At 32.1% G+C, this 17,820-nt stretch overlaps 1 protein-coding gene across 3 annotated transcripts in view; it reads left to right on the forward strand.

Moving 5' to 3' along the window:
• Nucleotides 1–17,820, forward strand: part of USP14 (ubiquitin specific peptidase 14) — a 35,238-nt gene that overhangs the window by 12,722 nt on the left and 4,696 nt on the right. For 2 of the 3 annotated variants that reach the window (XM_051970367.1, XM_051970365.1), the window contains exons 4-12: nucleotides 6,768–6,872; nucleotides 8,508–8,611; nucleotides 10,858–10,916; nucleotides 12,107–12,237; nucleotides 12,523–12,603; nucleotides 13,464–13,552; nucleotides 14,665–14,779; nucleotides 16,973–17,038; nucleotides 17,211–17,303. In XM_051970367.1, coding sequence (XP_051826327.1) covers nucleotides 6,768–6,872; nucleotides 8,508–8,611; nucleotides 10,858–10,916; nucleotides 12,107–12,237; nucleotides 12,523–12,603; nucleotides 13,464–13,552; nucleotides 14,665–14,779; nucleotides 16,973–17,038; nucleotides 17,211–17,303 — 843 coding nt within the window. Of the gene's footprint in view, nucleotides 1–5,213; nucleotides 5,274–6,767; nucleotides 6,873–8,507; nucleotides 8,612–10,857; nucleotides 10,917–12,106; nucleotides 12,238–12,522; nucleotides 12,604–13,463; nucleotides 13,553–14,664; nucleotides 14,780–16,972; nucleotides 17,039–17,210; nucleotides 17,304–17,820 lie in introns of those variants that run through there. The other variant, XM_051970366.1, reaches the window with a different exon arrangement.

Below are 17,820 nucleotides of genomic sequence, written 5' to 3' on the forward strand. Positions count from 1 at the left end.
TTAATCAAGATGATTTGCATTTTAGTTCATTTCTGATCTCAAGAGGTATTTTGGTCTTCATTTCTTGTCTACATGTTTACTTGGGCAGCATCACATATCTTATAACTTGCAAAGGCTCTGATGTAATTAAGAAATGATTATGGATTATCACATGCATTAAAAGTATTCTAAAGTAGTGAAAAAATACATTTCTAATACATTTTATAATTTGATAATTCTCATTCTAATTGATTTATATCATAACATAAATATGTTATTGATGTGTAGTATCTCTTATTAATGGATATTGTAGGAATGTGAACTGAATAGTGAGAAGAATGACATAAAATTAGTTTGGTAATCTTGTGTCAGACAGTGGTCACATGAAAAACTATGTGGGATTTAAAAAAAAATTCCTTTCTCTTCATATTATAGTTGTGGATGCATGAAATGGTATCAATCTAGATGTACTTGGACCAGAAATGAACATGCTCTGGGCAATAGGAAATGTTTGAAGAGATATTTCTGAACATAGACATTTGAAGTGAAAATCAATTCAAAATTAGTTTGTACTGCAGAGAATGTCCTAAGTAAAACAAAATCTAGATGGATAAATAATATAGAAGGAAAAATAATGGATTAAGCCCACTGTTATCTGTATACAATCCCTTGAAAATATGTTATTTTATTTAATTTTAAATCCATTAGGAGTGAACAATTCCATGTTTTTCAGCACTTCCCCCTTTCAGTGTAACTTTTAATAAATTTTTGTGGTGATATTATTTTTTCTATTCTGAGATTTCTCTAAAATTCTAGATTTATCATAGTGATTCTGCCAGACCCTTGTGCTTTCTTATTTATGGAATTAATCTTATTACTCTTACAGAGATTTTTTATTTTATTTTTTAAGTAATTTGGAAAATATTTTCATCAAAAGATAGATAATTTTGTATAGACTATGTTTATTTCTGGTGTCATAGTAATATTTTTGACAGAAAATACCTTAGATACCTGTGTGGAAGAAAATTCTTTGGGAAATAGAATTTAGGAGTCTGGTCAGGAACATACAGAATGTTCTAGTACCTAAGGACCGAAAGAGAGCCAAGACTGGGCCCTGGGATGGGAAGAGATTCTTGGGGATCCCTGCACTAACACAGGGTGTAGGAGTGGTGCTGTCTGACAACTCTGTCGTCCACTACCTTTAGATCCAGGGAAGATTGAGAAGGGGACCTGAGTGAGGAACGAGTTCAAAAGCAAATAGTAGCTGTATTCTGATCATAGAAGCAGGGTAGAGTTTTATTTCTAGCCTCTAGCTAAAGCTAAAGTATATAGTAAAGTAACCAGAATATCCTGTAACTTTGAACCTAATAACTGAGTTGAGCAACAGTCTACTGAAACTTCTAGACAGGAACAAACCATCAGATATAAACCTAGGTCAGGTTTACAGGGTCCTGAGCCAGGAATTTACAGAGCTTAAACTAGGAGATCAATGAGTAGACTGGTGAAAGTAAACAGAAAGATGCAAGAAGACCGAAGCCATGTCCATTTGTTCCCCTCAGAAGTTCATAGAATTCAACCCTAACAAAATTCAAAGTTAAGAAGAGGATTGGAAAAATGAGCAAACAAAAAACAAAGAATTCCACCATAAGAACTATTGTAACAGGGAAGCTCAAGATACAAACCCAGAAGAAATTGATTCAAAAACATTCATAGACATTGCCTTAAAAAAAAAAAAAAAATGCAAGCTTGTACACAAGTCGAACCAGAATTTCTGGAAGAAATAAAATGAGGTTGAAAAAAGAAAGAGAAAAACTGATGTTAAATAACATTAGTATAGGAAAAAAATGAGAAATGAGAATTCTGGAAACCATGAACAAAGCATTAACAGTTGTTAATTTTGTACTTTGCAGTAGGCACCAAACCAAACTCAAGAAAATAACTCCCTGAAAATTAAAATTGATCAAATGGCAGGTAAAAACTTCATGAGATTGATGTCAAAGAATGTTAAATCAAAATCTAAAGAATAATTTAGGAGGAAATGTGAAATACCTTGTAGCAAAAACCAATCAAGGAGAAATAATTTAGGAATCATTGAATTACCTCAAAACTGTCACAAAAAAAGAACACACACATATATATCTTATAAGAAATTATAAAAGAACAATGTTCAGATCTCTTAGAATCAGTGGGTGTCGGGAAATTTAACAGAAAGGTAAACTGAGGCAGGTCTTCCAGCAAGACATTAACAAGGGTATGTTGCTTGTCAATAAATGGGTTTATTATAACTTGCCTCATTGTCAAAGACTGAGCAAAAAGAAAGTTCCCTTTTTATAGATTGTGGGTAGTACAGAAAAAAGGGTAGAAGATATGGGAGAGCATGATGATTACTTACACTACTGGGGCACAGAGGACAATTGATTGAAAGTTTGGTAATGAAACCTAGCAATAACTTTTTTTTTTTCCTTCTCTCCTGAGACTAAGAAGTGTTCACTTGAGTCCAGGTACAAGACAGGAGGTCAGACTTTTGAGCAGCAAATGAAGAATGGCTTTGTGGTATTGGCCCCAGCTCCCTTATGCTCAAAAAACATATCCCTAAAGTCAGCTAAATTGATTCGGGCAAAAATTAGCAGGAGAGCTGGATCTTTAAACTTAAGCCATTACAGACCAACTGAAATATGAATTAAGTTCAAATATAGAGAACCATAACTTGGAACATTTTTAGAACAAAAGCAATTGATTGTAAATAAAATCAATAAGCAAATAGGATCAATCTTAAAATCTCAAGAGTAAAGAGTAACATATAAATAGGAAGAATCCAGTAGTTACCTTCCAAATAAAAGCTACCAGAAATGCTGTAGCCAAAATCCAGAGGTGGGTCAAAGGAAGAAATTCTTGAAACATCCATAAAAAAGGAATTTCAAGTACCAAAGAATCAGGTTCATACAAAATTTAATAGCCACCATAATAGAGCAATAGAGAATTTGGAATAAAGATTTATCTCACAACCAAGCATAATTTATTCAGCAGTATAATTTTTTTTTAATTTTATTTTTTATTATTGCTTTTTATATACAAAACATGCATGGGTAATTTTTAAACATTGACCCTTGCAAAACCTTCTGTTGCAACTTTTCCCCTTCTCTCCTCCCCTTCTCCTGGGTGGCAGGTAGTCCCATCCATGTTAAATATGTTAAAATATAAAACAGTATAATCTTATGTAGAAAATTGATAATAAAATGAAAGTGATTTGTGTTTCTCATTCAGATAGACTGATAATATATTGTTTGCTGTGGGCCAGACATCGTGCTCAGTGCTGATGCTACAAATACAAGAAAATTGAGATAGTCCCTAATCTAAAGAGCACACATTCTGATGGGGGAAACAAACTACTTTGGAAAAAGTGGGCAGAGGAAGGGTCCCTGCATTGGTAGACCAGTCTGGAGAGTGAGTGAACTGGGTAAAAAATAAGAATGACTGGGGTTCCCCAGAAATGGTAATCCTGGTCTGGAATTCACCAATCAGGACAATATTTAGGATAGAGTCAGATTAAAATAATAATCAGGTGTCAGGTTAGAATACTAGGAAGTATGTTTATTATTTCAAAAGGGGGAGGCTAAATGTATTTCTATACTTGTAAAAACAAGAAAAAAAGTAAAATGAGTGAAAGCATTAAGCCCATTCCATGTACTAAAATTTGATACGTTCATTATGCTAAACCCTGAGGATAGGAATATAAAAATAGTGTTAAGTCTTCATCCTTCCTCTGTCTAAAACTATTTAACAGAGGAGACCACTTCTGAGAGCTGGGGAGGATTATTTTGATTTGAAATTTATAGAGATGGAGAATAGAGTCAGTGATGTGGACCGATTTAATTATGGTTCTAGAACTGGGAATAGTTCAATAAGAGATAGTGGAAGGGAGCTAACTAGATATATCCAGGAGGAAAATTGACTGGGGCTAACCTAGATGTGTTGAGAGTTGAAAGGGTTCAGACCTCTAGGGGTTAGGTGGGAGGAATAAATGAAACTAATGAGAATTAAAGACTAGATCAGTGATATGATTTATATGCACAACTTAAACTGGTCTCTATTTTATAATCTTAGTTACTTAGAGCAAGATCACTACACCAGGCATGTGGGCCTATTACTATTTGGCCTGTGGGCCAAGATTGGTTTTTAAAGTAGTTAAAAAAAAGTCACAAGAATAATGTTTTGTGACATGAAAATTATATGAAATTTAGATTTGTACCCATACATAAAGTTTTATTGAAACAGTCATGTTGATTCATTAATGCATTGTTTGTGACTGCTACAATGGGAATGTTGAGTGGTTGAGACAAACCATATCATGCTTATAGTTTCACACTGCTGTGCTGTGAACTACAAATCACTAACATAATTGTAACTATCAAGTGCCCACAGGTATCACTGCACCATGACATTTAATTACAAATGCATACTCTTCATATCAAAACAAGAAGAGAACTTAGTCATGCTTTTAAGGCACAGTGAGGTATGGATTATTATGAGTTAGATGGCAAAGTACTGTGTTTATTCTATGGTGATAGTATAACTGCTAAAAGAATACAATATTCATTGATATTACCAGAGTAAGCACTTACCATAATATTCCCAATCACAGGAAAACAACAATCAGGAACATTAGGATATTTAAAATGGTATATCTCATCACAGCAGGATTCTTGGGGAAAAAAAAATTTTTTTTTTGAGTGAGCCTGCAACCAAAGTAAATTTCTGATTGACTCATTAGGTAAGCAAGGAAAACCATTTACTGTAGTGGACTAATTAAGTTTTGTTTGAAGCAGTAACAGAAGAGAAAATAAACCTTTTGACAATTAAAATCCTATACTCATGGATTGATATTAATATTTGGCATTATCTAGTTTAGTAAAGACACTATTAACTGACAGTTGTGATCAACAAATAGTTGATGATAGAGAGCACTAATTTTGAATCCTAATTAGTAAAAATGTTTTCTTTTTCCTCACAATTTCATTCTTTTCATTAAACTGATATTACCAAAAATTATACTTAATGATATTTTAAATTTCATCAGTTAAAAAAAATATTTGTTTTGCTTCATTTAAGTACCTACACAATAGCCTTGATTTTGCCTCTTGGCTCACAAAGCCTAAAATATTTTGTTATCTGGCCCTTTACAGAAAATGTTTGCTGACCCAGGCCTAGAGCACTGAGATGTTAAGTGGCTCAGGGTTAGACATAACCCCATGTGTCAGAGGCAGCACTTGAACCCAGGTCTTCTTGGCTCCAAGGTCGGCTCTCTATCCATTGTTGTACTTTGCCTTTCACTTAGTGAAACTTAAGGAATAAAACAAGGGGAGAGAAGTGGGGAGATATTGAAGCTTTGATTTATGTCTGTCTTATAGTTATCCCTATCCAGCTATACCTTCATTAGTGGAAGGTATAGTGGTTGTTGCACAATGTGTCCATCCTAATTTGACCATAATCAAATTTTAACATCAATTGTGAATGACGGGAAAAAAAGACTACCCTAAGATATATAGAGAAAGTTGAATTTAATTGCTTATCAAACAAAATTGTTATCCAAATAGATATTTTTTGACACAAGTACAAACTCTTATTTCATAGGATTATAGATTTAGAACTGGAAGGAGTCTTAGAGATCATTTAGTCTCTTCATTTTACTGCCCTCAAGCACCAATTTCCGAAGGGAAGAAGGGCTTAGGGTAAAATACCTGAGTTTGGAATTCCTTCCTTCTTCTTATTCTCCATTACTTTATACTGCTCTACTTTAATATTTTACAGGGGAAATATTGATAGCATTAAAGTTTCTCACATTTCACATGGAAGCTACATTCACAATATGTAGAGAACACAAACATATTAATATTAGGTACCAATCAAAATGAATTTAGGCAGAGACTTAAACTAGCTTAAATATCTACACCTGTACTGCTTTTATGCAATCTTTCAAAAAAATTAGTTTCCAGGTATAAGAAAAATGGCATGAGGAATGATTTAAAAAAAAATTGTTTTTTATATTTTGAAATACATGCAAAGATAGTTTTCAACATTCATCCTTGCAAAACCTTTGTGTTCTTAATTTTTGTCCCTCCCTCTTCATATTTTCCTTCCCTTGGAAAGCAAACAATCCAATATAGGTTAAACATGTGCAATAAGAATGATTTTTTTTGATATTGAAAAATTGTCTTATAACTCATAAGATTATATTTTATGTCTAAAAGTTTTTCTATTTTTATTCCCTTTAATCTCCTTTTACTTATCCCTTGACTCTATTTCTATTTTGCTGTTTCGCTGAATTTTGGTTTTAGCTTTCACTGATTTGCAGAAGTTTTACTTCTTTCTTAACCTTAAAGAAATAGCAAAATTAGGGGCCTTAATATATGTAGGGTGTATAGGTTTTGTATATATTGTGGTATACAATATTATGTATGTTACTTTTAGCTATTTATTGAATAGAAATGTGCCCTTAAAGCTTAGGAATCCTATGTCAGAATTCACTAGAAAGGTATTTAAAATTATTTCCCTTTATGTTGTCTTTAAATGTTATAATACAATTTGTGACTTCATACAAAATGATTCTCATTTATACATGGAAATAATTGTCAGATTGTTAAAATTTAGGCTTCCCCAGAAGTAATCTATTAGTCTTATAGAAGTTGAATTATCTACAGAAAATGATGTTACTCAATAATTAATATTTAGAGAACTCCCCCAAGAGAAACTAGGGATTTCATTTTTATTATTATTATTTTTGTAAACAGGGAATGACTCTGTTAATGATGGGATCAGCAGATGCTTTGCCTGAGGAACCTGTAGCTAGAACTGTTTTCGTAGAAGACATGACGGAAGAACAGCTAGCATCTGCTGTAAGACATTTCAGATTTCATAATCTATTTGGATCACTACTTATCAACAGACATTTATTAAAATGAGTTTCAGAAAAATGACTTCTGACAGTTTTGAAGTTCTGCTTGGGATCTAATAGTTAACGGTCAGTATATGTGTATTCAATAACCAGTAGGATTTTATTGCTTGTAAGTTTGGTTTAAGGCAGACCTATGTTGTCAGATGTTTTATGAGCTTAATCTATTTCTCTCTACATCTCAATAATTATTTTAGTTTTTTTAAGAGTTTCATAAAACTCAGATTTATAGTTTAAATCTACCTTTTTATCCATAATCTGAAGTTCAGTTTTCTTGACAGTTTTTCTTATAAAATAATTTTATATATATATATATATATATATAGCTATATTTAAACTATCCTGTTAGACATACACATTTATCACTATTTAGTTTTTTATTTTGTACTTTATATTTTTTGAGTTTGCATCAGTCTATTTATTTTATTTTCTGAATACCTCTTTTAAGACAGGTAACATACTAGGAAACTGAGGCACAGATTTTATTTAAATAGGCTTTAGATGATATATCTAAGGTGAGAGTAAATTTGCAGTTAGAATCTTAGATTTTCTGACTTTTCTTTTAGACCATATACCACATTTAAGTACTCTGTTTTAGAAACCCCCTACCCCCCAAAAGAAGTGGAGCATAGATATAAGATGTGATCATATGGAGAATGTGTTCTGATAAGGTATAAAAAAAGGTTAAAAAAACTTAAATTTATCTTTCTTCCATCTTGTATTTTGAAATTAGAGAGATTAGAGAGAGAAATTAGAATAAAATTTATGCTAGGAGAACAGTTGAATTGTTAAAACTTTAGGCTATGCCTCCTCACTGCATCAGGCATTCCTGGGAACATGGCACATTGCTCTGTGCATCTCTGTATCTATTCAGATCCCAGACCTTTTCTTCATTTTGTCTGGGTATTTTACAAACTCTAATAAAATTGGACTGTATTATCTGGAAATACCATTGCTGACATCTAACCCATGGTAAATTTGTAGTCCAGAATAGGATCCTATGTGATCAAGCTTATAATTTCTAAAGCATTTGTAAAATGGGCTTGATTTAACATGAAGTATGCATATGTTGGTTTAGTCAAAAAAAAGCCCCCAAAACCAAAACCTTTAACTCATCCTTACCTAAGGGCATAATGATACTTTTTAAAGAATAGGAAAATAGCATTTCAGGGTTACAAATTTAAGGGAGAAGTGCTTCATTCAATAGGGTCAGAATAGGGTCCCTGATGCTGCAGTTTTCTTAATATTCTCTATACCACTTATTAAGTAGAGATATTTAGTGAGCAAATGATTTTGCAGATGATATGCCCATTGCCTAAATAATTTCACAACCAGTCCCAGTTTTTTTTATCATAATAATCTTGAAGATAATAGCCATTTATTTGTAGGAAAGATGTTAATTTTTTTGTGGACAGTTGACAAAGTATTCTTGCCATTAGTGTGCTTTATAGGCATTATATTTTGGGATGGGGATTACATAATTGTTATAGATTGGTAAGTCTTTGGTCTTTACCTCAGGTTGAACAATAATAATAATTATTATTAATATTGCTTATGAAATTAATGTCTGTCTCATCAGATGGAATTGCCATGTGGATTGACAAATCTTGGTAACACTTGTTACATGAATGCTACAGTTCAGTGTATCCGCTCTGTGCCAGAACTTAAAGATGCCCTTAAAAGGTAAGGATAAAGTTAAAACCATAATATTTAACAATAAATATTCCCTTTGTATAAACAAAAAAATTGATATTTTTCTGGGAATGTATAAAACATTTAATTAATCAAAGTTAAACTGTTTTGGGTAAAGCTATATGGTTAAAAATATTCATTTTTCTACCCAATTTAGCCTAGTTTTTACTCCTAAATTATAAATTCCAAAATTAATATACAGTTCTTGGGAATAATTTTTTCTGATAAATACAAGCGGTTTTTTTTTTTTTTAATGAAGGCTTGTACAGTATTCTATTACAGTATAACTTAGAAGAAATGAGAGATAAAAATATTGTGCAAAAATTTACCCATTAATATAAAATTCTCACCTCCTAAGGCAAAAATAAAATTTCACCATAGTTGGGTTTTTTAAATTCATTGCTATATGAAAGAGGACTAGGGATAAAATTGAAAATATTGAACACTTTCTTGAGACTATATTCTTTGATTGAAGTCAGATTCTTCTCTGTCCTTCTCTAGGCTTTTACAAAGAACTTTTTTTTAATCAGCAATATTTGGTTGGCAGTGTCTGCTTAGGTGGTGGAATAGCCATCAATGCATTTATTGGTTATTTGACATACCTACTAATAAAGTATATTGCTCATCTCTTGAAGTAGTTTGTTAGTCAGTAAATTTCAAAGTGGGGGATGAGTGGGTGAGACATGCCTTTAAAAAGATTAGTCAGGAGATCAGAGAGGAAAGAATAAAATAGTAATAGTTTATACTGAATCTATAATGAATATTTTGGGGATGTTAGAGAGAGGGCCAGATTGTAGCGAGGAAGAAAGAAAGTAGATCGAGCAGGAAGGTATGCAGGACTGGCCTTTAAAATAACTATGCATATGGGAGAGGCTATAGTTATAGAAAATTATAACTTGATATGAAATATATCAGGGATGTCTTCCAGGGGAAGATCTATAGTCCTGGCTTTAATGTGTAAAAGCCAAGAAAAAGTAGATGTCTGCAATTTAAATTTCATAAAGAAAAAAAAAAACAACTCTTCTTTAATGTGCATGTTTAAATTAGGGTGGTAAGTACAAGTATTTAATATAGAACCATTCCAGCATATGCTTTGTCCTGTCATTTTAGTAAGCATTTTCATGATAAAATATCATTGCTCATGTTGATGCTTAAAAATTTAAGACTAAAGTTGACTTTTCAATTAGTTTCTAACCTTTAAAAATTTATATATGCCAGATATTGATAGGTCATTTTCCATGTAATTCTATTAATTTTGATATCTAAGTATTATTCAGTTATAGATAGCCAAATAAAAGAAAATAGTGCTCCCTTAATTTTATTCTATTTTTTGTCTTTAATGATTCCTTGATGCTACTGGTCATATAGTACATGGTCGGTCTATCTGTCTGTCTGTCTATCTATATTTAGCTGTGTGTATAAATATGTATACACACATATTTAAAATGTTTTGTTTTCATAGTTATGTGACTAGTTTCACATCCCTCTGTAATTATTTTAAGTCACCTATTAGAATGTTTGCCACAATCAGAGCACTCATTACGTAGTATGACTAGTCCAGTGAAGAGCCCTTCCATGCTAAGCTAAGCTCATGCTAGAAAACCTAACAATCTGTTGCTAGTACTGTGCTCTTGACTTTTCAGCTTCGAAGATCAGCCAGAACTTGTGCTTCACTAGTGTGTTTTTTGAGAAGAACAAATTACTATTTCAATACCAAAATGAAAGGATGGTAGGTCTTCTGTGGAAGATTTTTTAAAGGAACTGAGAATGATGGCAACTGTACCATATGTACTTATTTAAATATAAGATTGTAGACTTATTTTGAAATGCATACTAGTAAGTAGCTCTAGAATGCCAAGTATTTTTGGCTTCAAGCAGTAGGACTTCTAATAGTCTAAAGACAGTTAGGTTTGAAAGGAATAAATCAAATTATTGTTTTCATAAGATTTTTAGTGTGTCTTTATGTCTTGAGATGGGGGAGGAAAATAACTATATTTTTTATCTGCTATCTCTTCCACAATACATTGAAGGGTAATGAAACAAAAAAGGAAGAAGAGAAATAAAAATGAGTTGGGATCCAAAGGGGAAGGGGAATTGGAGTGGCTTGTTAACTAAATTGCCATAATTTTATTAATTAATTTTCATTATAATTAATTGATTTTCATTGTGAGTGACAGCACAAATTAAAAACTGCTGTTGTTTCTATTGTTTAACACTTGTCTTAAATGTCTCCACAGGTATGCAGGTGCCTTGCGAGCTTCGGGGGAAATGGCATCGGCACAATATATCACTGCAGGTCAGTCTGGAGCATCTTGTGATGAGGAATTTCTTTGAATACTTTCTAACTTTCCTGTACATAGCATGATGACATCCATAAAACAGTGCTCAATAAATATATTTTATTTACCTAATTATGTTAACAGAGGAAACATTAGAGTTGCTCGCTGTTATAGATGATACTTAGACTTTTAAAAGTCATTCAGACTATTGTAATTGAAAGTATTTTGCCTAATTTCTATATCAGTGCTTTCTGTATTATTTTACAAAACTTTTCTTTTTAGCAAGACATAAAAGGACATTTTGGTGTAATTATATTTGGGGAATAAAGTATCATGATAGTAATATAATACTTGGAATAATTTTCCTAGATTTGAAAAGTCTAGAGAGTTCTTTCTCACTGGCTATATGTTAGAACTTACCTTTACCCTTTTTTCTGTTAAAGGCACCATCATTATCCCAAGTCATCCAGGGTTGTAACCTTGGTGTCAAATGTCTGTTCCTCACTTTCATCCCACATGTACGGTCCATTGACAAATTTAGTTTTCCTACCCAAATGACATTTCCTTGAGGGTAGGACTGTTTTATCTTCATGTCCCCAGTATTTGCCAGCATAAGATTTAATAAATGTATATTGAGTGATTTATTTTTGCTGTGTAGGATTTAGGTTCAGGAGTTAGTTGTAATTGTTTTAACATTGAAGATGTTTATGTGTTTAAAACAGATGTCTGTATAAAGACGTATTTGTGTATGCACATATAGATAGTTCTCATTTATTGTAAATGGACTGTTCTGTAAAACTTCCCTTCAAACCCTTGGGCTGATCATCAGGGCCCTAGCCCATCTGCTGTGTTTTGCCCCTGCAGCCAAGACTAGCTTCAGTGTTTTGGGTCCCTGTAGTCTGTGTAGAGGAACTTCAGTGCCTGGAGCAGAGGATCTCTGGCTTGCATGCTGCTGCAGCTACTGCCATCCTGGTTGTAGTCTTGAGTTCCAGGTGTTCTGCTCTTTACCTGCAGGGGAGTCAAATTTGTGTGATATGAACTTGCAGAAAATGAGAACTGTTTATGTTTGGGTTTATTAGATAGTTATGTTATGATTTGATGTTTATATAAACTGAGATAGAAAGCAAGATTGTGACTGCAATTTAGTTTTAAATTAGTGTACTCCTGTTTTCTACATTTCTAAGAATATTTTGTTTTTGTTTTTAAGCCCTTAGAGATTTGTTTGATTCCATGGACAAAACTTCCTCCAGTATACCACCTATTATTCTACTGCAGTTTTTGCATATGGCTTTCCCACAGTTTGCAGAGAAGGGTGATCAAGGACAATATCTTCAGCAGGTAATTAGTATAAGGTGGTTGTGGTTTTTCAGCCAGTAAATTTTTGAAATTACATTAAAAACAGCAGAGCGATATCTTTATACTTTCATACTGTTTGAGTATGTTTCATAAATATGAGACGACCTGACATGATCTAGAAAGTTATCTCTGGCTTTTTTTTTTAAGGTCACAGATCGAAACAAAATTTATTTTAAAGTTAGAAACATTATTTTCTAGAGAGAGTGTATAAGGTTTTGTAAAGAAATCATGAGAAGATAAGACCATTTACTGTATTTCCATTTACAGGATGCTAATGAATGTTGGGTACAAATGATGCGAGTGTTGCAACAAAAACTGGAAGCTTTAGAAGGTGATTCTGTTATGGAGGTAATTGAATTGTAGAAATGATTATCATTTTACTTGATTTCTGATTTGTTTTTTTTCCCTCAAGTCTTTTAAACAAATTGTTTTTTTCGTCCATTTTTACATTTGAATAGACATTTGCTTCTTTATTCTTTTAACTTCCTATTCAGAGTGCCATTCAGATTATATGCCTGACAGATGTGGCCAGTTCTTATTCTCAACATTTTTCACATTTTCTATTCCCATGTATGTAGTTCAGGCTTTCAAATTGCTTCTTACCTGGATTAGTTAGAATTTTGACCTACCTGTGGTTTGCTTTCTTCTGCAGCTAATTTACATGCTTCTATGCTTTCTCACATTCTTTTGCTTACTTAAAGCTACAGTTTATTAATTAGCTGCTTTACCTGTTTTAATCCTTATAAGCCCTTCAGTTTGACCTCTTCTTCCATGAGACCTTTCCTGCTTACTGTCAAAGATATAACACTCATTACATTATTCTAATTTGTAATATAATTATTTACTACTTTTTGCTCCTGTATCTTAAATACAGAAGACATTAAGGATATTCATCTTTAGAAGCTCATCCCTTTACAATTCTGTTCATCCAATTTCTATTTATACATGTTTGTTCAAGTGGATAGAATATTAAATTCAAAGTATTTTTCTATATTGAGTAGATAAATTGAATTGATTCTCCTCATCTTTTGTTATTTTAGTCCTTTTTCATAGACAGTGTAGGTTGGATACAGGTAAAAATGGCCTATAGAAAAATTACATTTAGAATTAATATTATTAAACATAGTTGCATAGGAAAAAACTGTACTTTAGTATAACTTGTGTAAAGTAAAATAGAATATGTGTTTATTTGGTTATTTTATTTTCAGACAGAAAATGCATCATCATCTGCAGCCCAAGCACCTACTAAAAAGAAAAGTTTAATCGATCAGTTCTTTGGTGTTGAGTTTGAAACTACGTATCCTTAAGAAAGTTGATGCCAAGATTGATTTCAGAGATAGTGATTTACAAATATAGATCAGATAAAGGGAGCATATGTTGAAGAAAAAAATTGGGTGGTTTGAAAAAGGCAGTTTATAATAGTTGACTTCTTTATTTACCTGAAAGAGATCACAATAATGGCAGTTAGGAATTTGGAAAAAGACAAATATTTCAAGCATATGAAGTTTTGACAAAGTTCATTAAATAGTTATACCCCTTTAGATAATTTTCCTAAAGATCTTGTTGAAAAATCCATTTAAAATTAGCATAAAAGGTTTGGATCAAAGTAGGTAGTAAACTAAAAGTTTCAATTGAGGAAAATTTTAAAAATTTTAAAACTTTAAAAATTCTTCAACACTTTTGGGGGAAAAAATGGATATTTTGTTTTGATATGTTCATCATTTTCCTATTTAAAAGCAGTTAAACCAAACTCTGCCTAACTGATAAGTGCATGTTCCTTGTTATTCTGTTGTATGCGCTTTAATTTTATTGACAGTTGGAGTAGAAGAAAGTTGGTCTTGGAACAATTCAAAGCTTATGAACATTTTAACAACTTTTACTTATATTGTTATAAATTGTGTAAGAAAATATTTTTCTCTTGAACCCTAAAAGATTGCTTTTTTCCTTTCCTGTTAGTATTATGACTCATGATTTAAAAGATGTGTAATGATTAAGATGATAATAGGGATTTGAGATATGAATGAACTAGATTAAGAAAGGAACATTGGATGTGAGACCTAAAATGTTGGATTTTTTTAATGGTGATATTCTGTCTAATGCTAATAATATCAAGTTTAATAATTTACATGTAGAATGGGAAAACTTTATTTGGAGTCAGACATAGATTCTTGTCTCAGCTTTGTGATTAATTGGCCTATAATTTCAGGTTACTCACTTAACCCTTCTAGGCTCCAGTGTCCTCACTTGGAGAGAAGATTCCACCTCCAAGGATAGTTGTGATAATTGAAGGAAATAGTGTTTGAAAGGTACTTTGTAAACTGAAAAGGCACATCGATGTCAATTATTTTTATTATTTGATGATCTAACAACTTAATTCAAGTTGCATGTGCCTTAACTCACTCCATAAAGCATGAAATGTACAGAGGCTGAAGAAGAGGAAGCCACCAAAGGGAAAGAAAACCAGCTCCAGCTCAGCTGTTTTATCAATCAAGAAGTCAAGTATCTGTTTACAGGACTTAAATTGGTAAGAAAGATCTTTTAGCAGTGACTGGGCAGGTTCCACCACATTTCTTAATTATGTAGACAAAACATTTCACATATCTGGGCTTAGGAAAATTTTGATGTAAATACTGTAAAATAGTTATTAGTTATAAGGCATTTATCACAGGTTGAAATGATACCTAAATGCCTCTGTAGGGAGTTCAACTTTTTATTTATTAAAAAATTCCTTCAAATCATATTCTTGAAATTTGAATAACCAGCTTCTGCTTTAACAGATTTTGTTCTTTTGGTACAACCATATATATCAAATGGTAGCTTTTTTCTTTTTTTGCATAGTTCTTGTTATTTGGAAGGTTTCTTGGATTAATATAAAATTCTGTTCTTTGAAGAGAGAAGAATGGTCCTCCATGTTTCTGAGATTGCCCATTTTATTCATTCTTTCTGCTAGTTAATTCTGTTACTGTCTTCAATAAACATCCCTATGTTCTGTATGAACAAAGGTCTGCAGTATAGAACTTTAGATTTAAAAGAATCTTAGTGAGTCATCTCTATTCTCGTTCCTTCACTGAGACTTGAGAGCTAAAGTCCACACCACTTTTAAGTGGCCAAACAGGGTTGCAGCAAATTATAAATTTTTCGAAAACAAAAAATAAACCAAAAAAAGATCATATTTAAATACTTAAAGACTGGTAGTGAGAAGTTAAATATAAAGCATTAATTGGAGAGAACAGTCAAAAAAATGTGTTAAAATGGGGACTGATGTCAGAGTGATTTTGCTATTTCCTTTTTAATTTTGTAATATGTTAGGGAAAACAAGTCTGCTTGATACATTTTAGCATGTGGTAGATTAGTGATGACAAATGGAGTACAAGAATGATAATCTACATCGCAATTTGGATGATAAGTTGAATGATATACTTTAAAAAATATTTTTCCAAATATATGCAAAGATAATTTTCAATATTTACTTTTACAAACCCGAATGTTCCAAATTTTTTTCCTCCTTCTCCTCTCCTATCTAGACAACAAGCAATCTAATATATGTTAAACATGTGAAATTCTTTTAAATGTATTTCCATATTCAATGCTGTGCAAAAAAAAAAAAAAGCATGAAATACAAGCAAGCAAACAACAACAAAAGGTGAAAACACTGTGCTTTCATCCACATTCATTCTCCATGGTTCTCACCCTGAATGCTATTACAAGTCTGTTGGAATTGCCTTGAATCACCTCATTGTTGAAAAAAGCCACATCCATCACAGTTGAGTTGATAAATTTCTAATTTGATGAATACAATCACTCGTTGGTATCATAATTACAGAGTTGCTATCTCCAATTTGAGATTTTGTCATTTTGTCATTGATTTTTCTATCTTTTAGTGTCTATAAAGTAGCCAGTAACCAGTTAATATTTTAGGTACTTCCTTTAAAGCAATTCCAATGTATCATGGACAATAATCCTCTAATTTGTTTTGTAAATTTGACCTTTGATGTAGTATTTTCTTGCAGTAGAACACAGACATACACACGCAGACACAGACACACCAACACACACACATGAACACAATACATTAGTGAGTTTTTTTGTTGTGAGAGAAAAAAACTCCATCTATAAAACATTGTCAGAACTCAGAATCTTACAAAAATGAATATAATTCATGAAGTGAAATGAGCAGAACCAGGAGATCATTGTACATGCAAAATCAGTATTATATGATCAATTCTGATGGATGTTACTCTTTCCAATGGTGAGATGATTTAGGCCAGTTTCAATGCTCTCGTGATGAAGAGAGCATCTACATCCAAAGAGAGGACTGTGGGAACTGAATGTGGATCACACATAACATTCTCACTCTTTTGTTTGCGTGCATTTTGTTTTCTTACTTATTTACTTTATTTTTTTTTGATATGATTTTTCTTGTTCAGCAAGAGAATTGAATAAATACATTTATACATAATTGGATTTAACATGTATTTTAACATGTTTAACCTATACTAGATCGCTTGTCATCTAGTGGAGGGGGTAGGGTGAAGGAGAAGAAAATCTGAAACACAAGATTATGCAAGGCTCAATGTTGTCAAATGAAAATAAAAAGCTGTATTTTAAAAAATGAATGTAATTGAAAAAATACTATTGAGAAAGAAAAAAAAAACATTGTCAGAAAAACAGTCATCCTTATTCTTTAGAATACATTTTCAATTATGTTCTTTTATAGAGACTTCAGGAAGAAATTACCAAACAGTCTCCAACATTGCAACGAAATGCTTTGTACATAAAATCTGTGAGTATAGTGGGTTTAACTTTACAACTTTTTGTAATGTTGATAGTTTTCCAGAGTAAATAGTCTATGTTTGGGTAAATCTCACCATTAAGGAATAAACAATTTTTCTTTTAAAAAGTGAATGATTAATACAGTCTCCTGAGATATAATACCATTTTTCCTTTTTCTTTAGTCCAAGATTAGCCGATTGCCTGCTTACCTTACTATTCAGATGGTTCGATTTTTTTACAAAGAGAAGGAATCTGTGAATGCCAAAGTTCTTAAGGTTAGCTGATAATAAATTATTTATATTCCTGTAATGCCGAGACTGACTTAATAGTTGGGGGAGCAAGAGGATAAAGAATCTTCCACTAAAGACCCTTTCCTATGGAAGCAGTTTGTTTTTTGTCTTCTTCAGAATACTCAGGGAACAATTAACTAAGAGTTGTAACCACTTTGTAGATGTAAAGAGTTAAGCTGAAAGGAATAAAATGAAGGAGAGGAAGGTATGTGTGAATTTGGGTATGTAATATACATACCATATATAGACATACATAGTCTACCAGCCTGTCTTCTTCTCTAGTCATTCATCTGCTGCTCATTTTGGGAATCTTTGATGCTAATGCCTGTTGAGCTTTGATTTTCGTAGGTCCTATTTAGCTAGAAAACCTTCAAATACATTTGTGTGTTTCTAGTCTAAGGACCCAACTCACTGTTTGAAAGGCTCATCACCAATTTAGAATACGGATTCTATTACTTGTCATCTTAGTTTATATTGAGGATATAAAATGTAAAATGAAGAA

The sequence above is a fragment of the Antechinus flavipes genome, chromosome 1, assembly GCF_016432865.1.
Source record: "Antechinus flavipes isolate AdamAnt ecotype Samford, QLD, Australia chromosome 1, AdamAnt_v2, whole genome shotgun sequence".
Lineage (NCBI taxonomy): Eukaryota > Metazoa > Chordata > Mammalia > Dasyuromorphia > Dasyuridae > Antechinus > Antechinus flavipes.